The following is a 25,812-nucleotide window of genomic DNA, read 5'->3' as shown; positions in this document are numbered from 1 at the left end:
GGCTCAGGAACACTTCCACAGATCACTGTCTGTAAGCCCAGTTCACCGTGCCATCAAGAGATGCTGCTTAAAGCTCTATCAGGCAAAGAAGAAGCCAGATGTGAGCACATCCAGAACCGCTGCCGTCTTCTCTGGATCAAAGCTCTTAGACAACGTATAAAACTGGTCTGTGGTCAGATGAATAAAATGTGAAATTGTTTTTGGAAACTTTGAATGCCATTTCCTCCATGCTACAGAGGAGAGGGACATCCTGTCCGTTAGTCAGGACACAGTTCAAAAACCTCTCTGATGGTATGGGGGTGCATTAGTACCTCTGTCATGGACAGAGTAGACATCTGGCTCCATCAATGCAGGAACGTGTACACTGGTTTTGAACACCATATTCTCCCATTCAGCACAGATCTACGACCGTTAAACAGCTAGAATCTTACAACGGACAAGAATGGGACAGTGTTCCCTCTAAAATCAACATCTGGTCTCCTCAGGTCCTAAATGTTCACAGACTGTTGTAACAAGAAACAGGGAGGCTTCACAGTGGGCCTAACTTTAAAAAAAAAAATTGTTGCCATAAAATTCTAAATGACCTTATTTTTTAAAAAAAGGGTACAATTTCTTAGTTTAAAATTTGACACGTTTACTATTATAAACAAAAGATGTGTTTATGAGGTTTACAGTTCATTGCATTCTGTTTTTATTTACATTTTACACAACTTGCCGACTTTTTCCAGAATTGGGATTGTACTTAAATGTCTCTAGCCTCTTGATAGTGAGAAAACAGCGTGTTCCCATTGTTTTAAGAAGTGAACCATCGCCATTTTTTAAATAATAAGGCATTATATTTGTCAGAAACACCGGGTCCTGTAGTAGGGCACTGCGTCAAGCTAACTACGAAATGTAGAAAATGTAAGTAATGAATATAAATCATGAATGTGCTGCACAAACAACAAAAACGATTTGCCATTAAAGTAATTCTGCTCCTACTTTGGCAGAAAAAAATAAAATAAACAGGTCTAATTAGAGTCTTTGACAGTTCTTTGTTCATCAAAGGCCTCTTCGTTTGGAATAGGTACAGTACTGTTAGGTCCTGCCGAGCCACTGAGACACAGCTGCTAATATATCCTCTTCAACGCTTGGATCCGTTTCAGACCTCTGCAAGAGCCGTTTCCTGAAAAAGAAGGAGCTGAAGCAGCTCTTGTTTATGTGTTCATGGCTCAGCCTCCAAGTGAGACACGTTTGCTATAGCCAAGATTTACAGACGTCTCTATGGACCGAGATCCTCTGGTCAAGTCTTTGGCTTCCTTGCATTCTCTTCTGTGTGAGGGTGTATGATTCTACAGCACTGTGCAAACTACACGGAACAAACCCTAACCCAAACGACTCTTGGCCTTTTAGTCTGTGAAAAATTCGCTTTCACTTGTGTGAAAAAGAGAAAAATAGAAAGGAGCTGTCTTTTATTTTAGAAAGCTGCGAGTGGCGCCTCCTATCTCAGGCTATTTCTTTTATTCTGCGCATGTAATCATGTAATTCCTCTGGGTCTTTAAAGCCCATATCCTGGCAAACCCACTGAATGTCCTCCTCGTCTGCAATTGGGATGGAGTTGTAGGGCAGTTCCTCTGTGGGAAGGGTGGTAAACGTGGTAAACTTGACTCTCTTGCGCTTGGAGGTGGGCGAACTGGCCTCCTCACCATTATCCTTTGTGGACCCTCCAGAGCTACCGTCCCCCCTTCCATAAACCTGGCTGTGAACGCTAGTTTGGGAGCTGCCACTGCTGTGGTGGTCCGCATGGCAGCAAGTCTGTACACCCTCCAAAGGGTTGCTGGGACTTTCCACCTGCTGTGGCGACAGATCACACTGGGCCCTCAAGGGCTGGCCGTTTCCAAGGAACACCCAGTGGTGGGAATGGTCCATGTTGGCCTGTCCTTCAGGCGGGATGCGCTTATGGCGATATTTTAGCACAAAGACAATGCAGTTGATAAGAAACACTAAAATAGCCAGGCAGAAGACACCTAATAGGGCATACATGCCAATTTCAAGGTCTGTCATGTTGCGAGGTGAATGAACAAAGTCATCCTCTTCCTCCTCAGCACTCTCAGTCGGCCGCTCTTGGTTGCTAATTGTGGGGAAATTGGTGTAATCAATGGGAACACTGGCAGGCTGCTCATTAGAAGTCTCGTAAATTCTTCCATTGATGTTGGGATCAATGATTGTCCGCCTGGTGATGGGAGCCAGCTCAATTTCACCCTCCGTGGTTGCCTCTTCCTCGGAGTCCTCCTCCGGGCCAAAGCGAACTTTGACATGAACCATAGCAGATGCAATGACACTTTTGCGTTTGGTCTTCTGGCAGGCCTCACAGATGGTCATCTCTACACGCACCAATTCGCCGGATCCCTCGCCTTCTGCCACCACTGCAGGCCAGCGCTGCTGAGGCTCCTGGGTTATCGACACGACTTTGTCATCCAGCGAAGAGGCGTTGAGGTTGTAGTCTTTGGGATCAAAGTAAATCAGAGGGGTGGCTGTGTTGTCACTGAAAAGCATCCAGACAGACAAACTGGCCTCCTGTCAGAGAAAAAACAGAACAGATTGGAAGTTTATTTTTAAGTAAAACAACTTTTGATTGTTTCAAATCGTTAAGTGATCACAAACCAGGAAGATTTATGGGTGAAATTAAATCATTAGGATTTTATGGTTCACTAAAGTCTTTAGTGTTTCTTGGCATCAAACAAGAAAGTTGGTTGAATTTGACTAATATAAAATGTTACAAATACTACAGTCTAGATCACTGTAAGCAGAGACGCATTTACCTAAAGTCATACTGAGAAGTAGCTACGACTTTATAAAATTAAAAACATCTCCTTCCATGAAGAAATGCAAATCCCCTGCTGCCATCGTGGTTCAGCTTTAGACAAAAAAAATGAAGCTGCTGATGTTTGAACCTCAAAAATAAAATTCTGCATAACCTCATTTGATATTAAGGTACTGGAAATTGTGTTGTGACTGACAGTAAGCTACTACCACACAAAGGTTTAGTTCAGTTTAGTAAAACTGACCAAGTTAAAGCCGTGTTGATGTTTGTTCAGGTCAGCTGACTGTGATGACATTTTAAACCTGACGGACAAAAGTTAAATCAGTTTGTACATATGAAGGATGGTAAATGAACTCTAGGAAATAAATTATTGTTGGCTGCACATCTACAACGGATTAATATTTGGAGTGAAACCAATTCAAGATGCTCACCCCAACTAATCTAACTCGGTCTACATTTACAGATGTACCTCATTGAATCTGACAGATGGGTGCAGTTGGCCCCTAGAGGCAGGAAGGTGGTCCTGCACAGGGACAGAATGGCCCCCTGTAGGTTTAGGTTTATTTGTCATATGCAGAATACACAAGGTCAACAATGCAATGAAATACTCAGGGTGAGAAGAACTGATTTGACTCGCCAAAAAACAACAAGAAATGCCAAAGAATGCAACAAAAATACAAAAACAAGGTGCCAAAAGTGAAAAAGAAATACATTTATGGTCCGATTAGCAGAGTGGTTTTGTGGGCAGTGAGGTTATCTTAGCAACATGGTGCTGTTAGCAGCATGGTACTGTTAGCAGCATGGTGCTGTTAGCAGCATGGTTTAGCAGCATGGTACTGTTAGCAGCATGATGCTGTTAGCAGCATGGTTTAGCAGCATGGTACTGTTAGCAGCATGGTGCTGTTAGCAGCATGGTACTGTTAGCAGCATGGTACTGTTAGCAACATGGTGCTGTTAGCAACATGGTGCTTTTAGCAGCATGGTGCTGTTAGCAACATGGTACTGTTAGCAGCATGGTGCTTTTAGCAGCATGGTGCTGTTAGCAGCATGGTACTGTTAGCAGCATGGTGCTTTTAGCAGCATGGCACTGTTAGCAACATGGCGCTGTTAGCAACATGGCGCTGTTAGCAACATGGCGCTGTTAGCAACATGGCGCTGTTAGCAACATGGCGCTGTTAGCAGCATGGTGCTGTTAGCAACCTGGTGCTGTTAGCAACATGGTGCTGTTAGCAGCATGGTGCTGTTAGCAACATTATCGTGGGAGGGGTGGTGATCCTTGAGGAGTTACTGTTACATGTTAATTATTCTTGTTTCATTGTTACTGGTTTTGTATGGCATGCTCTGCTTGAGCCGCTAGGGTTGTTGGGAAATGAGTATGGGTTGTGGTTTTGCTTCTGCATCTGTGTGATGATTCGGGAGGCTCCTGTAGAGTGAAGCTCAGGAGCTCTGGCGTGGGTCACGGCCAAACAGTGACTCAGAGCTAGCTGACCTGTAGTTACTGTACCTCAATAAATCACTGGCACGATAAGGCCCCTGGCCAGGATTTGATCCGGTAACTCTCTTGCTGAGAGGCAACAGCTCTGTCAACTGCGCCACCGTGCCGCTAGCTGAAAATCATTCACATCATATACTTTATGTGCCTTCATTTAATTTAGTCTTTCAAGACACCCCACCCCCCCACCTAAATTTGATTCTCATCCATACATAACACTAATAATTTTTTTTTAAAGTAAACAAAAGAAAAAGAAGCTGTCTGTGCGATGGCTCCTTCTCTTTCTGACCGTGATCTGAATGAGTTCCCAGCTGCACTCTTTGAAGATCTGGACTTGCTCCAATCCTTAAATCTCCAGAGTATTTGTGAAGTGCTCGTAGCACCCTGTGTTCTGTACAAGCCTTAGCGTGCTCCCTGCCTCTGATGTGTGCACGAGCAAACTGCTTTCAAGCGAGGAGGAAGGAGGGCGGCCGGCGAACGGCCCGACTGTCCTCAAAGCTCCAACACACACACAGACAAGAGGCACGGCAGCAGCGTGTGTGCCTCCAATGATGAGTTCCTGCCTGTGTTTGCTGAGCGCGATGGTCTCATTTTGTATTTCCTGTCACTGCGCACCATCTGTATTCCCCCTGCGGAGACACTGGATGAAATGCTTCAGATTCTGCGTGGTGGCTACCTGACAACGCTCATCTGGACCCCGCCAGAGTCTGTAATCAGGCAGCGTTTGACAGTCTATGTTCACAGCTTGCTAAAACATCAGCTGCTCACCGTCAGGACGCGCGACAGAGGAAGGAAAGTTCGAGCAGTTTTCAGCTTTGCAGAACAGATGCACATCTACAGGTGCTGTTCATCAAACTAGAACATCGTGGAAAAAGTTGATTTATTTCAGTAACTCCATTCAAAAAGTGAAACTTGTATATTATATTAATTCACCACACACAGACTGATATATTTCAAATGTTTATTTATTTTAATGTTGATGATTATAACTGACAACTAACGAAAACCCCAAATTCAGTATCTCAGAAAATTAGAATATTGTGAAAAGCTTCAATATTGAAGACGCCTGGTGCCACAGTCTAATCAGCTAATTAACTCAAAACACCTGCAAAGGTCTTTAAATGGTCTCAGTCTAGTTCTGTAGCTACACAATCATGGGGAAGACTGATGACTTGACAGTTGTCCAAAAGACGACCATTGACACCTTGCACAAGGAGGGTAAGATACAAAAGGTCATTGCTAAAGAGGCTGGCTGTTCACAGAGCTCTGTGTCCAAGTACATTAATAGAGAGGCGAAGGGAAGGAAACGATGTGGTAGAAAAAACGTGTACAAACAATAGGGATAAACGCACCCAGGAGAGGATTGTGAAACAAAACCCATTCCAAAATGTGGGGGAGATTCACAAAGAGTGGACTGCAGCTGGAGTCAGTTCTTCAAGAACCACCACGCACAGACGTATGCAAGACACTGGTTTCAGCTGTCGCATTCCTTGTGTCAAGCGGCGCCACTCTTGAACAAGAGACAGCGTCAGAAGCGTCTCGCCTGGAACTGCTGCTGAGTGGTCCAAAATTATGTTCTCTGATGCCATCTTTAATTAGGTTGGAACCAAAAGTTAGCCAGCTGGAGAAGTGATTATTTTCTGAAAGCTTCATTATCATCTGCCCAGTAGTTCATGGGATATTTTGCTCACAGACTCACAAAAACGTTATTGTCCGCCCTTATATAACTATAACGCCTGCATTCCCATCAAGATGCTAAAGTGATGAAGTTTTCTGTCTTTGGTTTGTGCTTCACGGCGTCCTTCATAAACCGTACAGCTCGGGCCATAAATCATTCATAAGCAGTGGAAACATTTGCAGCAGCTCCAGATGTAAATAAACTATTCAGGTTCAAAACCGTCTCCTATCGACGCTCATTTAAGTTAGTGAGGCCATCACAGCGACGGAGATGCTTCACAAAGAACCTTCAAAACCCGACGGCTTTGAAGCTGAAAGTGATTGAACTTCGTCGATGAAATGAAAAGAGGAAAAATGCAAAGCAGGCTGGATTGTAAAACTCTGCCCGCCGCAGTTTATGCGTTTCATTCCTTTCCCGAAGAACAGAGGACATTTAGAAAGTTTTGCTGTGAAACAGAACCAAATGGGTTGAAATAGCTCCAGCGGTCCTCTGAGAGGTCTGCCGGCGGAGGAATTGGCTGCCTTTTACGGCCCGGCCTTGGAGAGCACTTAGGACAATACATTACAATAATTAAATTTCAAGGTGGCCAAGAAGCGGAAAGCAAGAAAAATGGGAATTTAATGGCTGCTTCTCCCTCACTCGTGCCCGATGTGGTTGTCGTTGCATTTTTAGCAACACGAGGGCCAGAGAAAGGGCAGAGCTGGAGGAGCACCGAGGTGATGCAGACATTATTCTCTGCAAGCTTTGCCACGCAGTCGCAAATCAAAACCACACACGCACGTTCTCTCCTGCATTTGGACGAGAAGCGGCTTAATTAATATGGGGTTTGTAATAAAACTTACTTACTGCTGTTTTTATGCCGTCAGCGTGGAAATCATTTTATTTCTCAAAATATAAACTTGTTCTTGTTGAAGCGAGCTGCCAAAGAGATGTGCAAATCAACTTAATTTCACAACTCAGATGCACGAATAAAGGAAACACACGGACGATCAGCAACATTTCTCCATCGTAGGCCCTTAAACTCATGGTTTCCATCTTTGGAAGTGAAGTTCTGTAAAATAATCAGCATTTTACCTGCTGTGGATAGCTCCTCGAATGGCCTCCGTTCAGATGAATAGAGTTTATTTCTGACAAGATCGAGGCGCTAACAGCTAATATGGATGGAGCTAGAACTAAAGTGGGTTACTGTGATCTTAAAACAACTCCGGTCTCGAAAATTCATTCACGAGAGCATTTTATAAACTTTATTTGATAAACTTCAACATCTTATAATTTTTTTTTTTTGTTATTTGCATGTTGAAAGAGTGGCAGCTAGCAAGCTACCATCATTTTCAGCCACTAAGTTGTGATTTTTTGCAAAATTTTCATGCCCTGCAACTTATACGCCAAAGTGATGTATTTATGTTTTTCCCATATTTATAAACCAAATTTTGGCTGAGATAAAACCATTTTTATTAATTCTGACTGAAAATATTGAACACTACCATTTTCAGCCGCTAGATGGCACTTGAGTAGTGTGGCATGCTGTTGTGTCATGTAATAGGTAAAAGTAGCTATTAATGACACAGTCGGCTTGCCATAACCTGCCACCTTCATCCAGCTCGCTTGGAGCAACTGTCAAATCAGCTTCATTTCGCTGCGCCGCCCCAGAAAAATGCAGCTGATTTGACCATTGAAGTGCATTTATTAAGTAAAAGTTCAACTGAGAGACACCTTTACTATAAAGTCGAGTAAACAAATAATCGTTTTTAGGTGGTTATCTTGTTAAATTTTGAAGAAATGCACAACGAGTCGTCACTCTGCGCGCCGCGGCCGTGAATTGGCTTTTGAAATGCAGCTGATTTGACCGTCAAAGTGCATTTATTAAAGAAAAGTTAAACTGAGACACACCTTTACTATAATTTAGAGCAAAGAAATTATCATTTTAAAATGTTAATCTTGTTAAATTCTTGTTAAAAGTCCTCCTGTGCACGCTCCCGCAGCCGCCATTTGAAAGCCAATCGATTTTTGGCACAACACTGGCCCACATTTCCGGGTGGTCAGCGGTGACGTGTAATAGATGCGACGTGTACGGCGAAGCGATGTATTCATAGATTTTCCCACTTTATTACACATATTTGGACTGATGTGACTTTTAGGGCGGTGGTGGAAAATACGGTAGCTGTAACACTTCAACGGGCACTTCAAGCAGCAACATTATATTTTTGCTGGAATAATCGTTAAAAGTCACATTTGTGTAAAGGTTTATAAAATAATGTTTGTGTCAACCTCTATGACACTTTTGAGTTTTAGGTTGTTCTAAGATGCCAGAAATCTCCTTTCAGATGAGCTAATGGGTCAGCTAGCTGTTAGCTCATCAATCTCATCATAGTTAAACTTCCCAAGCGTGGTCGTTCTAAAATACTTCTTCAGTAACGGGTCAGAGATCATCACACTGTTGGCGTCTTCTTGTTTCATTTTTCTGTAGGTTTGTTGCAATCCAACTATTTCTGCACACTTTGTGCATCAACTCATCTGTCAAATCGTTCAGCTGATTCAGGAGATGGATGCTGACTTTAGATTGTTGTAACATTTATGCTTTTATTTTTTACTCTATTTACAAATAGTTTCTCCATATCCATTGACATTTTCTATTTCTTCTAAAACTGTTCTCCTAAAATCTGCTTGATCAAACTATTTTTCTTATGCTACTTTTAGTTTTAAGCTGCTGTGCTGCTACTTTTAACCTTTAGCTTGCCTTCTGCTACTTTTAGCTGCTGTTCTGATACTTTTAGCTAGCTACCTTTAGCTACTCTTCGGTATTTTTGAATTTTAGGTTCTGCTCAGCTACTATTATCTAGCTCTTTGCTACTTTTAGTTTTAAGAGAGTTTTGATATTTCTGCTAGGTCTTTGCTACTCTTACATTTTTTCTAGTCTTTTGATAATTTTAGCTATAAGTAATCATTTAGCTACTTTTAGCTTGTAGCTAACCTTCTGATACCCTCCCTTTTTACTTATTTTTTGCTGGTTTTAGCTGATATTCTATAACTATTAGCCTCAACAGTTCTTGATACAAGTAGCTTTTAGTTAGCCTTTTGATGTAATTAACTTTTAACTACCATTTTGATTTCTTTGTTTTTTTTTAACCTAGCATTTTGCTTTAATCAACTTTGAGCACTGAATTTTACAGCAAATAATAAAAATTTAGAATTTATTTAAAAATCGAATCACTTTTTTTGCAAAAGTAAGAGAAAAAGTTTCTCACTTCTCACGTGCTCTTGCATCCAGATAGTTCATGATCGACACCAACAGACAATCAGTAGATTTGTAACAGGAACATTTAGTGATTCCAGTCAAATCTAATTTTCCAACAGGCCCATTGATCCGGCTCTCACATGGAAGAATTCCACATCTTGACATGCAAATTGATGCCAGCGCAACAAAACTAAACGTGCGCAGCATATCTTTGCTTCTCCCTGATTAGGATGTGTTTTTTGGGTGAAATAAACTCAACAACTTGTTTGCATTTCTCAGCCAATAAAAGCAGTGGTGGCTAAACTCTCTGTTGTGTAGCTAAGGTACACAAGTATACAGTTTTATAATTATGTATAAAACTTGTGGAGCAACCAGCATCTTTGTCATCTACCTGTAGAATAAAACATGATGTAAACATCTGAGGAGGCTTTAGAGAAACTGGGTCTGATTCTTCGATGTCGTGTGGGATGATTTCCTGAGAGCCAATGGCTGACCGTTATGTGCGTCGTCTGACGTATTAATTATGACCTGCTGCAGATAAGACTGTTGGAGTCAACTTTGTTAGTAAAATATCTCATGAACAACTGGACACATTTTGATGAAACTCTCAGAAAGTAATCACGGGATGTATACAGTAGTCGCCGGGGTTATGTTCCACACACACCCACGATAGGTGAAAAACCACGAAGTATGAACGCTATATTTATTTAAGTATTTATATATTTTAAGGCTTTATAAACCCTTCCCACACTCTTGCAATGTTCTAAACTCTTAAACCTACATAATTTGAGCAACATACGTATACGTGCTGTACAGTACTGCAACATTTTACTCTCCAGCTCTGCAGACCGGTTGGGCTCGGTTCTGGTTCTGCAGACCTGCAGCGACGAAGCCCACCACCCCGTCCAGGGCGATGTGCACGTGGATAATTGAGCTTCAGGATTATTTGTGACTTTCCTACCAGTTCTGTGAACTTAATAGATAGCGTAGATTTGTGTTGCAAAACATCCCCCCATTTCACCAGAAAGTAGTGTCTGGAAACACTGTTGGCTTCTGGGTAGTGTAGTTCTTTGACTGGCCTTACAGTGTAGGCTTATTGAAAGAAAACTACAAAATGGCGGCGCCTGTCCAAAGTATTTTTTTTCAGTTAACTTCTTATCTCGTACCGTCCCTATCACGTGAGTAATATTAAAGTTGACAATCGTTGAAAAAAGCGAAAGAGTGAGTCCGCGAAAGTGGAACCGCAAAGGGACTATTGTATCTACAACTGTTTACTTTTGTAGCCCCTTTAAGACAACTGCCACAGATAATCAACATTAGCCACACAAAAACAGCTAAAACTCAGTCAGATATACGTATATTGAGCTAAAATCTGTTGTGGTACCAGCTGAGAGTCATCCTTATATATATGTCGAGCTCTAGCTGATCTCCCAAAATTACATTAGTTAAAAAAAAAAAAAAAAAATAGGATGAAAGTCATCAGGTGATATGCATTCCTTCAAAGATTGATAGCTTTTCCTATTATTGGTTTGTTTTACGGTTTAAAGTCTAGTTTTATTTGAAAATGAACCCACTGAGGGGCCGAGCTCACCAGTGGGCCTGTTTGGCCCCCGGGCCGCCAGTTGAATAGCCCTGTCTTAAAGTGTCTGACTGGTGACTCACCTGTTTGAGAGCCGTGAGCGTGTGGGCGCCGGTGGCCTTGGCCACCATGGTGTGGCTGTTGCCGGGGCTGGGCTGCAGAGACAGGCTCAGGCCGGAGACGGCGTGGACTCGCAGCTCTGTGATGGACACCTTGTCATCTGTGACGGAGAAGGCCGCCTCCCCGAGCACCGCGTCCACTGCCAGCGGAGACTCAACCTGCAGAGGGAGGAAAAAACACAACACAAGCTTTTATTGGATCTCTGCACGACTGACTGACGTGAAGTCCAGAATGGACGAGAGCTTTATTGTATTTTTCAAAACTCATAAAGCCCACGACAAGACGCTTTTAGACTAAAGCTCAGCGCTGGTGTTTGTTCCAGCGCGTCCTGAATCCGTGTGTCAATAACTCTCAGTCTATCAAAGCAGGCGGTGGGTGTGGGGACTTGAGATGGAGTCCAGCACCTGCTGCCAGACAACAAAGGTTACGAAGCTTTGAACGCACGTCTCAAAGTGACGCTTCGCTGAAAACACTCGCACACGTCTAGAGTCATCGTCAACAAACACTCCGGATAATCCCAGGCCTGATGGCCCTTTGTCCACTCATAACGTGTCATCATTTCACTTTGCTGCTGCAACCGGAGGTCAGGAGGGACGGGCGGCGCAGTGGAGAGCCACTCAGCGAGGCAGCCACCTTGCTCTCAGAGTCATGCGAGGGGAAATCAATTCCACCTTCATCTGGAGCGTTTTATGGCTGGAGCCGGGGCTGGACGGTGTGCAGCTGCAGCGGGGACACGTCCAGTCTGGCATGCTCCCTTTGAAACAACAAACACATGCAGTACTTCACAACAACACGCAGCAGCCCGAGACCTGGCTGATCCTCTGATACACATGAAGTGATAAATAAATGGACCACTGACGGAGGTTTGACACATTTTATTTATATTTTATGCCCATGGATAAGTTGGACATATTTAAAGCAGTAATTGGTCGTGAAATTTGGTGCAGATTTACCACGCAGAGAAATTATTTGTGAAATAAATATACGCATGGACAATTTATGCTGGTTCGCTCTTTTAATATCCTGCTTCAAGCTTCTTCTATGCTTTAAAAAATTAAAATAAAACTTGTGCATGCTCTGCGGTGTTTTATCCTTTCATAAACTAAATATGCAGCTCATTCAGAAGACGGGTGCTCTGACCTTTGGCTTTAGTCGTTTTTATACTTTTCCAAACATTTAACTTAATTACAAACTTGTCCCGAAACACGTTGAGATCTCTTCAATTCCTTCAAAACTTTCTCTTAGAAATGCGCTTCAACATAAGAGCTCTATTTTAATTTCGTTTTGTTTTGTGTAGCTTTTAGCTACGGTTGAGCAAATTTTGAGCCGTTAGCGACGGTTTAGCTAATTTTATTTTTTAGGTGCTTGTTTAAAGTTTTAGCTACGGTTTTACAAATTTTGTCACACAGAACAATCAAGTATACGTTGTGTCGTGCACGTTTTAATGAACAAAGGACAAATAACTTCTCCACAGATCTCCGCTTCAAAAGATCAGAACAACAGCTTTAGGAAAAGTTTTTTAAAAATGTTTTTAATTTAAGTAATCTTTCCCTCCTAACACATGCTTGTTGTGACAGCGTGTCTTTTCTTTCTCCTGTGTTTCCCTGCGTTAATTTTATTTACTTTTATTGTTTCTCTCTCCTCCATCCTTCCACTGAATATTTCTAACTGCGCAGAATCAAGAACGTCCCTCTTCTGAAGCGCTTTAAAAACGAAAGTCGGTCGCTCTGGAGGGCTGTGATTTGAATGAAACACATTTTAAGCATCAGTTTAAACATCTAGATGAAAACATTTGAACCGGACAGACGCTGCAGCTGATCTGAAGCTCACGTTGAATGTGCGGTGCCTGAACTCCTCTTGTCTCAGATAAAGTAATAAGCAGCGATAAGAACTGAATCGTGTTTTATTTGAATGTGTGTGGGTTTTCATGTTGGAAAACAAGCTTCCCTCCACCTCCTCCCAGCCTCCTGATTGCATCGGCCTACATGCCCGTCTCCTACAGACTCATCAGTGCAGCGCTGCTTACAGCACAGTTTCTCCTCCACCCTCCACAAGATTGCTCAGCCACCCAGTGTGGTGCTAAAGTTCTGCTCTAACCTGCCTCCCTGCTCCGTCTGCTCCACAGATTTCTTGCTGTTAACTCACCGGCTTCACTCCTTCTCCTGCAGCCCTTGGCTTTTTGCCTCAGCCTTCTGCCTTCACCCACCATTACCTCCACTCCCTCCCTAAAGCTTGTGCAATAAACTGCTGTTAACCTTTGCATTTCTGAAGCAATGTGCCCCACACGAGGCTTTGTGCTTGTTGAATGTAGCACAAAATGTCAGACTACTCTTATCAGGGTCAAGGCAGAACTCATGCATTTATCCTGTCCGACGCTTTTCTCACTTTGTCGTCTTAGCAACGTCTAGAAACCACTTCCTGCAGTTGAAAGGCATTACGTTACACAAATACCTTCAAAATTATAATAAGTTCCAACAATTACAAAGATATTCATTAAGAATAAGACAGCAAAATACGTAAAAACACATTCTGTGATGAATCGTTCTGTTATATTTTTCGGAATTATGCGCAACATGAACAACATTTAGATAATTTGGCCTTTTTTCCTGTGTGGTACCATCAGTTTATCATACGTGAATCATAATTAATACAGCACTGTGAAAAAGATCTGACCACTAGTTGTTTTCAACTCCCGTTACAAACTTTAATCCTCCAGACTAAGTTCTTCCACACCAAACTCATCAATTCATGTCTTTATAGTCGTCGCTTGGAGCCCCGAGGCACCGTCATGCTGGAACAGAAAAAGGTCTTCCTTAAAGTCTTTCCCTGTTTACTTCATGTGAGTCATCGCTACAACAACCACCGTCAGGGTCGTTCGGTCACATGAGCTGCTGACCCACTCCTCCATCCTGTGAGTTTTTAGGTCGTTGCTTGAAGAAAGCGTCCTAATGAGGCCAGCAAGTCGTTTTAGACTTCATCCACACGGTGACGTCGTCCATCCACAACAATTATTTTACAGTAAACACAGAACTGATTCTAGAAATGTTTTCATCACACTGGAACACAGAAAAGGACGTAAACGCTGTAGTAAATATACCAGGACTGTTTGCGGCACCGTAACACCACCATGAAAAACAAAAAAGCAGCAAAGAGGACGAGCAGATGCTCCAAACTGTGAACATAAGAAAATAAAGACGAAGATGGAAAATACAAGCTCTGAAACCAGGTTCCTAAAACCAGCTCCTTCTTGTGGACTGATGATGAATAAACATCTCCTTTGGGTTATAAGGGGTTTTTGCTTTATTCAATCTCTGGAACCCGTTTTCAAAAAATAGTGTTTAGGGGCTCCTAAGACAAAATTTCTGCATAGATCAAAGGCTAAAATGATAAATTAATTAAAAAAAGACTTTTTGTATTCACAAAGCTCTGTTCCTGTTGTGAAACTGCCTGGGCAGAACAGTCACAGTTGTACTGTAGCTGTTAGAAAGATGAAACCTTGGACCATCTGTTTGATTTATGGTCATTTAGATGTTTTTTTTTAATCAAACAAAATAAATGTTGGCTTTGTTTCAACCACTGAAGATTGTTGCCACCAAGCTGGAAGCAATCAATAGTCTCTTAGAATCCTGATACATCAGGACTGTCCATCACTCGTTCTTCAGCTGATTATTTACTGTATGTCACCTTTTAGCTAATAGTTAGTTAGGAATCGCCTCGGAGCTAAAACAGACTTTCGGTCAAACTGTTATTTCTCATAAATCCAACTAAAACAGGTTCAAAATGTGTATTTGTGACAGGCAAAGTAACAAAATGCCTAAAAAAATCCCGTTTGAAATGGATTTTTTGTTCATTTGCGTGTTATTTTTCAACAGTACACGAGTTCATGTTTGAAGTTAGCAGCATTTTTTTCCCAGTCGCAGAGAGAAGAGGGGGAAGTGGAAATACCCTCTGTCTGGTCGTCTGACCAACCACGCTGTGAGCATGATAACCTGAAAAATAGGTGAGGTATCGCTTTCCAGTTTGCTGTTCGGCTGCATCTAGAAATAAAAAAGGTCACTATCAAAAATAGGGTTGCCTTGTCAAGATGGCCACCGCCATATTTATATACCAGTATGTTCGGGTGTTACGGCCCCTGAAATGTGACAGAAGAGCGACACATCCACTCAGCTCCCAACTTGTTTGATTTTACCACTAAGTGGAGCCCACCCCCCTTTATCCCCTTTATCATAACCAAAATAAAAACCAAAACATCATCACTAAATCTTTTCACAATAAATATCAGAGTCGTCCCTATGTATACACATACTGTTTTCACATATGTAACTGCTTTTTTTTTCAAATTCAACCTTTATTTAGACAGATTAATCCCATTGAGCCTCGAGGACTCATTTACAAGAGAGACCTGATTTCAACAAAGAATGATGACAACAATGGACAGTTATAAAAATACATACAGATTTTTTTTTTTTTTAAATATACATAAGATGGCAAAAAAAGTAAGAAAAACAGCTGGATTATAAGGCAAGAGTCCAACAGCTAAAATATTGTCTCATCAAATGGCTACGTTCATTAGGCCCATAACACACACATGTCTCTCTGTGTGTGTGTGTGTGTGTGGACTGGCCTCATCATTTGATGCTTGTCTGCATCTAGTTTTTATCATAATGCATAAAAGTATAGTTTTCTCAAATGATTGCGGAGGCTGATGATTAATCTATGGTGGTCAAGGCCACCACTGGCCACCCTCTGGCTCCACCACTGCACGTGGTGGTGGATAATATCGCTCCCTCCACTTTCCAGGATCTGCCACTCTGCACCGCCTCGGACAAGCAAAATAAAAGTAACACCCTCCCTCTCTTCTCTTTCACACTTGAATATCTTGCACTAAAAACATTAAGGTTTACCTGCATTCCCTGTTCGGCTCCACTCCAGAAAAACACTCATCTCAAAAACGTACAAACACCCACTATTTAAATCCTTCAGCGACGAAAGACACCACTTGTTATGGCGGAGCGGTTGACTGATCATAAAGTGACTTAAAAACAACGGAAAATTAGTCAGGTTTAAGGATCAGAAATGTTAAAAAAGTATAAATAAAAACTATTGATTAAAACTGAAATGCAAAGTAGAATAAAACAAGGAAATAAAAGGTGTTTTGTTGAAGGACCTGTCATGTCAGAATCTCACCTTCACTTTTATTTTCCAGCCTTTAAGGACTGGTAACACATCGGGATGAAGGTTTATGGTGCAGAAATGCAAGAATTATAGCGTGCATGTTTTGTGCTAATGTCCCTTTCACCTACAGAGGTTAATGGTTGGGAGCCAAGCTGCTGCGTGGAAGCTTTTCTGCAGCAGAGAAATACTCCAAGATTTACAGTGCACTGTATCAAAACAAAGTTTCTAATGTAGCAAGGCAAGTTTTTACACCGACAAATTCCTAGCGGCTAAAATAGAAAGAATAAAAACCAAGTTGTGCAGCTACAACATCCTCCACCTACATATGCATATTGTGTGCTCGTGATGGATTAATGTGCCAGAAAGAAGACTTATGCTCCGCTGCACACAAGCATGTGCACATGGGTCCACACGCACACATAAACACAGGTTTGTGTGGCGACCAGACCCCAAGGCGTGATTGTAAATGAATAAATAAAGCCACTCTAAGTTTTCTCGAGGAAAACTTAGCCACGAGATGGGCCGCGCTCTGCGGGAGTTCGTTTTACGACGACAAATTGAACTTGAGCTTAAAACTTATTTCTTGGAATTGACTCCTTGGGAAAAAAAAAAAAAGTGAATACAGCTGCAGGTCCAGAGTCTGTTCTTTTATTAAAAAGGACAGAGAGGTGAGAAAACCGAAGTCAGTTTCTGTTTAGAAACGATTCGTTGGAGGTCAGACGGAGGATGACTGGGCCAAAAGAAAAATGTTTGCTTGCAATTGATTTTCTGCTGTTTCACATTCCATTCATCCGTGGCTGATATTTTAAGGGCCAATTAAAGTGACTAAAAGAAAACCTCACTTTCAGAAAAAATGATAAAGAAATTCAATATTGGCAACTATGTCTAAATGTCAAAACACATTGTGAAGAGATAGCATGGCGCGCATTGATTGCACAACAGAGGAATTTAATCACAGAAACTGATCTTGTACAAGGTTATGATTCCCGCTGTAACAGATTGTTTAGTCATTTATTCCTCGGCTTTCATTGAATTTATTCCAAACGCACGAACAAACGAGCTCTTGTGATGAATTAGGTGCTGCAGAAAAAGTTTGATGCTTAAACCTCCTACCGTGTCTATGTTTGGTGCTCCACGTCTCCGACAACAACCCTCGAAATCAAATAAATCACATGAAAACTCTTTTTATGATTCTGAGATTTTGTTGTAACTAAACCTAATCTTTTGAAATGTTCAAATAAAACAGGCTCGGCGAAGATGTCATTAACTGGAATTAAGACTTAAATAAAAATAACCGTCTGGTCTACAAGAGTAAGAATTTAGGCTCGTCTTTTTCAGGTCAAGAACGGCAACGATGTGACTTTATGTAACAGCTCCCAGCAGTTTGTACGGTGGCCCTGAGGTGTAAATTAACATCTAAAAAAAAAAAAGAGAATTACATTTCAAATTTACAAAAATAAATAAAAACAACTTAAATTTGTATGACTCATTTGTGAATGTCTACTGTCGTCGTTGTTCACTGTTGTCATCACTCAGGTGTCTCTTGTAAATGAGTCCTCAATGGGATTAACCTGTTTAAATAAAGGTTGAATGAAAAAAAAAAAACACAACAAAAACAACAAGAGCACAACAACATTTGAAAAAAAAAAAAAAAGAATTAAATTTGAGAAGAAGAAGAAAAAAAAACGGAATCACATTTGAAAAAAAAACGGAACTGCATTAAGCCAAACCGGAATTTTATTTTATTTTTTAACTTTATTAACAACATAAAACAGAACAATGTACAGTACACACACAACGGAGGTACAGTTAGAGGCAAGGCATTACTAATGCTGCCAGTAAAACTAAAATGTAAAACTAAAATGCACGTCAACGAAACTTAATTACCTTGAAGACCCTGACAAGTTTTTCCAGCGTCATATCTTCTTTAAGCTTGAACAAAACATCTCTCCATTTCTACAGGCTAAAGGCTAGCCTGCTAACTGTACCTCCGTTGTGTTTGTACTGTACATTGTTCTGTTTTATGTTGTTAATAAAGTTAAAAACACACACACACAACCCCCACCACTTCCACTTTGGCTTAATGTAAGTCTGTTTTTTCAAATGTAAAAGCGGTGCGGCGGCTCGGTGGTTAGCACTGTTGCCTCACAGCAAGAAGGTCCTGAGTTCAATCCCCGGTTGGACCTGGGGTCTTTCTGTGTGGAGTTTGCATGTTCTCGTGCTTGCGTGGGTTTTCTCCAGGTACTCCAGTTTCCTCCCACAGACCAAAAACATGCGTGTTAGTCTGCCTTCAGGCTCAGGCCTCCCTTGCAAAAGAGATCTGTGATCTCAGTGGGATCTGCCTGGTTAAATAAAGGTTAATACTTATAAAATAATAATGATAAAGTACACCTGGACCTGTCATTCTGTGTTTGTCTGTTTCTACTTCCTGTCCTCTCAAACCCAGCTGGTTGAAGCAGGTGGCTGCTCGTCCTGAGCCTGGTTCTGCTGGAGGTTTCTTCCTGTTCAGAATTAGTTTTTCCTTTCCACCGTCTCCTTTGTGCTTGCTCAGGATGGGAGACTGTGACGAAGTGAAGAGGCAACACAATCTGCTGCTTCCTTTGTAGATAACTTTCACTAACTGGCTTTTTTAATGTACCTGAATGTTTGTGTTCAGTGCCCTGAGACGACTTCTGTTGGGATTTGGCGCTGTATAAATAAAGTGAATTGAATAGATATGGCGGTGGCCATCTTGGATTTTGACGTGGCAACCCATTTTTCGACAGTGACCTTTTTTATGCCCACATGCATCCACACACCGAAGTGTAAGTCAGTATCTCGCTTATTTTTCCAGGTACGAAGCTCACAAGATGAAGCAGACAGAGGGTATTTCCACGTCCCCTCTTCGCTCCGTGACGGAGACAAAAAAAGAAAAGTTATATAAAGTTGAACTTGTTTTTGTTACCTTTCTAGGACATTTTCTGGTTTACTGGCCTACCTTTCTGAAACCAGTCGTAAATCCCGTCTGAACACACACAGATCATGCACTTAAACCAACAGTAAGGACACCTAAATTAAACTTCCTTAAAATAAATTTATTTCAATTAATTCAACTTTTAGTTCTTCCTTTAAACCTGCAGACGTTTCATTAAAAGACAATCACTCTTGATGGGTGAAGTCAGCATGTTAGTGGTCAAAAATGACATTTTTTAAACTGAACTTAATTAGATAAACATTAATTCTTAACTTTAGTGAGAGTTAACAAGAGGCTGTGAATTGTCTGCGACTTATTTCAACATTTGAAAACATTTTTTGGGCAGTGCTGCCTTTGATCAAGTATTTATCAGAACTCCACACCTTGGCTTTGCAACCAAACTCAAATATATTCAACTCGTAATAAAAGATGAAGTCTTGTCACATCCTGCAGAGAATGAACTCATTTACACAGTTTAGCTTTTTTCTCCTAATGTGAAAAACTTTTTTTTAGCCTCAGTTTAGTAGAAATAATCATTTGAAGGTTGGAAGAGTTTTAAACAACTGAGCTGTCAGCTTTAATTCTATTAATATTTGTCATCAAAACAAGTTGTGGGGTCCAGTTCTGAATGCAAAAGCTCTTCTTTGAAAAGTTTTTCTGTGCCGAGTGGGTAACGTTTTAGGCGATTATGCAGAAAATTAAACAAGAAAGAAAAAATCAGAACACCTTTTGGCAAGTTTATTATTTATTCTGTTGGTACTGAGGCAGCATTTTGATTTTAAAATTACACTCGGAAATAAAAGCCGCTACTTTAAAGTGGATATGAAGCTTCAAAATGAGCATTTGAAGCATTAAAAAATAAAAATAAAACCCATGAGATAGACGTCCCCCCGACTGTTATCAATATTGGTGATGTGTTCCAAGAGCAAGTGCTGATGAAGTGCAGAAATTTAGTTTTCATTTTCATCCAGATTGCCTCATTTGATTTTACCACAGTCACTGATTTCCCACGTTTCCTGCAGCGCCTGTGAAAAAACAAAACTCAGATTGTTCTGGGATGCGCGTCGTTCAGCGAGTGGAAGTGGTGTTGATTGTGCCGTAAGTAAGACGATAAGAAGCCCAATCATGACTCCAAATTTACCATCTAAAACAGGAGGCTGGATCAGATTATGCTCTCGTTTAGCGGCGCGGAAATTGTTTCTATTCAATTTGGAATAACGCTGAAGACATCGCAGGGGAGGGACGCGATCCTCAACAGAAGAATTTAGTAACAAGGATAAGCAGCTGGTTTGTGTTGCTGCACTGACACAAGGACAAAGTTAAGGTTTACAATCATTAACGCTCCTGCCAGACATGCACTTAACATGTTCTGTCACGTGTAACGAGAGGCACCGTGTTCTTGAAACAGATCTCATCACGAACCTGAATAGAAAAATCGAAGTTCCGGCTGATTTTTACGTCTCAACAGGGTCGGTCTCAAGAGGGCCTAACACAGCGCTGGTCCAAATCATACTGGTCACATTAAAGTCGGCAAAACTCGCAGGGACTTAAAAAAAACCGGGTCAATTTCCGTTTTGTGGGATGATAATTTTTGTCATGGCAGATTTATAGGCTGCAGAACAAGACGTCAAAGTGAGAGCAGGGCGAGGTTGTGCATGCGAGGTAATCTGTTGGCCACCTGAAAACAGACGGTACTTTGGGGATAAAAATGTGGTTTGGCTATAAAAGTCAAACTTTCAACAGAACATCTTTAAAATCCAACCATCAGGGGCGATTCCAGAATCTGACCTTTAGGGGGCTCAGCCCCCACTGTTGACAATGGTGTCAGAATTTGTAATGTTGGTGGGAGGAGGATACACTGGTGGTGGTGGGGGGTCTGTGGCTCCTCCCCCAATAAATTTAGAATAAAGTAGATGCCATTTCCTGCATTCTGGTGTATTTTAACGGGTTGTTAAACATCTATGTTTACCTACATAAGTAAACATTTGAGTCAATAACTATTTTAGAGAGCACCAAGAAGGAGCCTGACCAACAGCTCTCCCTGTGTTAATACAGCATGCTCCGCTTCTCTCTCATGCATCCTAAAACCCCCCTTCCACCCTCGGTCGACAACTGCCAACAACTGTATTGCGGCGCACCATACAGACACGTTAGCTAAGATGCTTCAGATGTAGCGCTCTGCTTCTCTTATGTATACTATCCCCCAGCTCCTGCAGGTAAGGGGCGTTTCACTTCGGGAAAAATTGAGGTCGCCGATTGGTCAGTTGCTGATGAGCATACTGGACTGATTGACAGGTGGTGTTGAGGATCCAACTTGTGAAAAAAAAAAACCAACAGATTTTACTGGACAATTGAAGACTGTCATCATTTAATCCATTTTTATTCCAAATGTATTCAATATTTTGGTGACTAAGGTTTGAGAACTGAGCTTCTTTACAAAATCCTAATGATGGTTTCTTTATTTTTCTGGAGTGCCAAGTTAAAATTTAGGGGTGCTTGAGCACCCCCAAAAAGTTGCTAAAATCGCCACTGCCAACCATTATCTGTGGTTGGATCACAGAACAACAGATCCAGGAGGGTAACCCGGACATCCCTCTACTTAGGACTGCCTCAGGGACACAAAAGTGTTCCCAGGCCAGGGAGTTCTGGGTCTGCACTGGGGTCTCCTCAGTGGGATGTGCCAGGAAAACCTGTAAAGGAAACTACCCAGAAGGCAGTGACCTGAACCACCCCAGATGATGTGGAGAAGTAGAGGTGGAACTTCTCACCTTGTCTCTAAGGCTCAGCCCGGCCACCCTAAGAAGGAAGCTCATTTGGGATCTTGTTTTGGTCCAGATCCATACCTCATGATCATAGGTCAAGGTTAGAACTTATACCAGAAAACTGAGACCTTAGGCTCAGCTTCTTCTTCACTACAACAGACCAGAACAGCTCCCTCATTACTGCTTCAACACCCCAAATAGTCTTTCCCTACGTTTTTTATTTAAAGGTAGATAACTTGAGGTCTTGAACAAGGTTGACTTTAGTCATAGATGTACATCTAATGATCATTTTCTGTCCCCTGCCTCTCGTGGCAGTAGGAGATAAAATATTCACCCAGAGGACCAGAGCGAGCACCAAATGACAACGTCTGATCTGCATGTCCCTCTGCCATCACGCAGAGGTCATCTGAAGACGTCAGCTCCTCTTGGCAGAGCTCCCGGCTGAATTTGTCATGGGAGCTGCAGGCAGTGAAGGTGAAGTGAGGCAGTCACATGATCTTCAACATGTCTGTCGCTGCGTGAAGCCGAGCGTGGCTTCACGTCTGCTGCCTCCAACCAGAGCTGCAGAAATATCTCACAGACACTTAAACCAAGCAGAAGATCGATGATGACCAGCTTCTCACGTCGAGGACTCAATAATGGTGCCGCATCACGTTTCAATGTCCTCACGCGCCTCTGCACACCCCTCAGACACTTCTGACAAGTCATACTTTAACAAAAACAAATAATATATATGCTTGTGGAAGCTGTGCTCCTTATTTGTTTCTAACGTACATTAGACTCAGTTTATTTTTGTTTTGCATGTCTGTCGGTGGTTGAAGCATGTTTGCAGATATTAACTGAATTATCTCAGATATAAACAGTGAATTCAGTCCAAGTCTGGGTTTTTATTTCCAGAAGCATCAGTAATCCCTGGGATTAAACCTCCAATCTCCCAGCAGGTTTGGTGGATTTTCAGCTGATCTGGGGATAAAGAGTTACTGTTATTTACACCTGCTACACCATTTTACACCTGCTGATGGAGAGAATGTTGTGTGACACATGATTCACAATGTTTGTTTGTTTTTATTCCCTTTATTTGTGTTTATTTATGGTTTTTATAGTCAAACCACACTACGTACCTTCAGGCATTCATACATTAAAGTGTTCAGCTTATTCAGGAGATGGTACTGTGACTTTTGGCTTTTATAACTTCATTTCCTTCAAAAACATTGTTCTCTGAAATCAGCTTCAACAAACTTGATCTGATTTTGTCTTCTGCTACTTTTAGCTTTTAGCTTGCCTTATGCTATCTTTAGTATTTAGCTACCTTTCTGATGCAGTTAGCATTTTAGTAGCCCTTTGAGGGTTTAAACTAGTTTCTTGTTTTGTTTTAGTTAGCATTTTTTAAGCTTTAAGCTAGTGTTTGGCTTCTTTTAGAATTAGGTTTCTTTTTGTTACTTTTACCTAAACTTTTGCAACTAGCCTTTTGCTGTTTTTAGTTACAATTTAGCTACATTTAGCTATTTGCTACATTTAGTTTATAGCAAGCCCTTTGCAACATTTATCTTTTTGTTTGAGATTTTCTACTTTAGCTGTTTTTTGTTGTTGCCATTTTTAGCTTTTAGCTATCATTTACAAATTTTTGGCCATTATCCAACATTTTGCTAGTTTTGGCTTTTAGCTAGCATTTTGCTATCGTTAGTATTTAGCTACCATTCTGATTTAGTTAGTGTTTAAGTAGCTCTTTGTGGTTTTTAACTACAGTTTTGCTACTTTTGCTTTTGTTTTAGATAGCATTTCATTCTCTAAGCTTTTAGCTAGTGTTCGGCTCCTTTTAGCTTTTAGGTTTCTTTTTGCTACTTTTTGCTAAACCTTTGCAACTAACCTTTTGCAACATTTACCTTATTGTTTTAATTTTTCTACATTAGCTGTTTTTTTTAGCTATCATTTAGAAAGTTTTGGCCAATATCTAGCATTTTGCTAGTTTTGGCTTTTAGCTAGCATTTTGCTAACGTTAGTATTTAGCTACCATTCTGATGCAGTTAGTGTTTAAGTAGCTCTTTGTGGTTTTTAACTACAGTTTTGCTACTTTTGTTTTAGTTAGCATTTTCAAGCTTTAAGCTTTTAGCTAGTGTTTGGCTCCTTTTAGCTTTTAGGGTTCTTTTTTGTTATTTTTAGATGAACCTTTGCAACTAACCTTTTGCTGTTTTTAGATACAATTTTGCAATTTAATCATGACAGTCAACTTATATAGTTTAGAATGTTGCTCATCCGTTATTTAAAATGTCCTCCTTTAATCGTGCTCCTGAGCTGATGAGACGACTGGACCCAGTTTGATACGAGACAAACAGAAACATTCGGTTTGTTCTGAGGAAATCATTAATTCAGTTCGATGGTTTCCTGTGAAATATCTCGAGTTCTGCAATCCTTCATTCATACTGAAGGAACAGAGAGTGCAGGTTTATTTCCCTCTTGGTGTTTTGTTATTGGACTTTCTCCATCAGGGGATTTTAACGCAGCTTCACACTTTTCAGTCGTTCATTAACACCTGCAGGGACGGAGCTGCAGGTGTCGGAGGTGAAGTTTCACAGCAGCTGCAGCTTTATTTTCCCGTCACTGGCCACCGATCACTTCACTTCCTCATAATGAATTAAAGTCCTGCTGAGAGCTCCGACTTACGGCTGAATTAATGTGAAATGACATCCACCTGTAAACCCACAGAGACCAGATTTAGTTTATTTGCAGTGATATCTGAGATGCTTCACAAACGACTGTTTGCAGGTTTTTTACCGACTGTTTGACGCCACCAGCGGGTAAAAGCTTCACTGATCAACACCTAAACTTTATTAGTCTGTTTATGACTCTCGAGTGTTTAGAAGCAGTTTTAAGTTCACATTTGCAGCTCTCAGTTGTTTTCCTTCTTTCGGCTGCTCCCTTCTTCAGGAGTCGCCACAGTGAAGTAACTCATGAAGACTTGGCTGTTTTTACACCGGATGTCCTTCCTGACGCAACCACAGACCACCGAGCTACCACAGCCGTCTGTGTGGAGCAGAGAGCTGCTATCTAGGATGCCCGGGGGAGCAGATGGTGGGGGTTAAGGGCCTTGCTCAAGGGCTTGGGGTGAGGCAAACGAGGGTGGCGGCAGACATGGGTGCTTCCCCTTTCTCACCCACATTTTGATGTTGTTGGTCTGGGGAGTCAAACTGGTGACCTTCCGATCACAGACCCACCTTCTCCAACCTCTGTACCACTCCCTCCACTACAGTCGCAGCTCTGAGTAAAATGTCTAAACTCAGAAAACTTGGGCTGTGAAACTGAGGAAATGGAACATGGTGCAATGGTGGCCTTGGCCGCCATCGATTAGTCTTCGGCCACTCCAAGGATCACCTTAATTATTTGGGAAAATAAACTTTTAAGCAATATAAAAATTAGAAAACATTGTTTCCTCAAACGATTGAAGTAGCTGGTTTACATATATGGTGGTGGCCATCTTGGATTTTGATTGGCAGCATGAATTTTGATAGCGACCTTATGCCTAGATGAAGCCACACACCGTAACGGAAGTCAGAAAGTTGCTTATTTTCCATTAACCGGCTCTGGTTTATATAAATATATATGGCAGCAGCCATTTTGGATTTTGACATGGCAACACAATTTTTGAACGAAAACTTTTTGACGCTAAAATGTAGCCGCACACCAAAATGGAAGTTGGCGCCTCACTTATTTTTTCAAGTTATCATGTTCACAACATTCTCAGGTGGAAGGACAGAAGGTGTTTCTATTGCCCCTCTTTGCTCAGCGACAGGAAATAAAAAAAGGTTCATTTTTAATCACCAGAGTTTGTTGGTTAGCTTTCCCTTTGCTAGAATGAAGAATCAACAGTAGTTTGAGTTACATTAGTATATGTCAGACCAAAATGAACCCCCAAAATAATAAAAAAAATCCAAAGTTTTACATAATTTATCCTGAACTCTGACAACTTTTACACTGAAAGTTTTCCTTCTGCACAGATTTGTTATGCCTCGACGAAACA

General features: G+C 41.3%; 1 protein-coding gene across 1 annotated transcript in view; it reads right to left on the bottom strand.

Annotated features, from left to right (window-relative positions):
* Positions 1–1,282: 1,282 nt before the first annotated feature.
* Positions 1,283–25,812, bottom strand: part of tmem132e (transmembrane protein 132E) — a gene marked incomplete at its 5' end in the record, with an annotated part of 183,306 nt that continues 158,776 nt past the window's right edge. The window contains 2 exons of the mRNA XM_037688218.1: positions 1,283–2,556; positions 10,871–11,065. Coding sequence (XP_037544146.1) covers positions 1,486–2,556; positions 10,871–11,065 — 1,266 coding nt within the window. The remainder of the gene's footprint in view (positions 2,557–10,870; positions 11,066–25,812) is intronic.

Source organism: Nematolebias whitei, chromosome 14 (genome assembly GCF_014905685.2).
Source record: "Nematolebias whitei isolate Nwh7 chromosome 14, NemWhi1, whole genome shotgun sequence".
Taxonomy (NCBI): Eukaryota; Metazoa; Chordata; class Actinopteri; order Cyprinodontiformes; family Rivulidae; genus Nematolebias; species Nematolebias whitei.
This window is presented reverse-complemented; position numbering and strand designations above follow the sequence as displayed.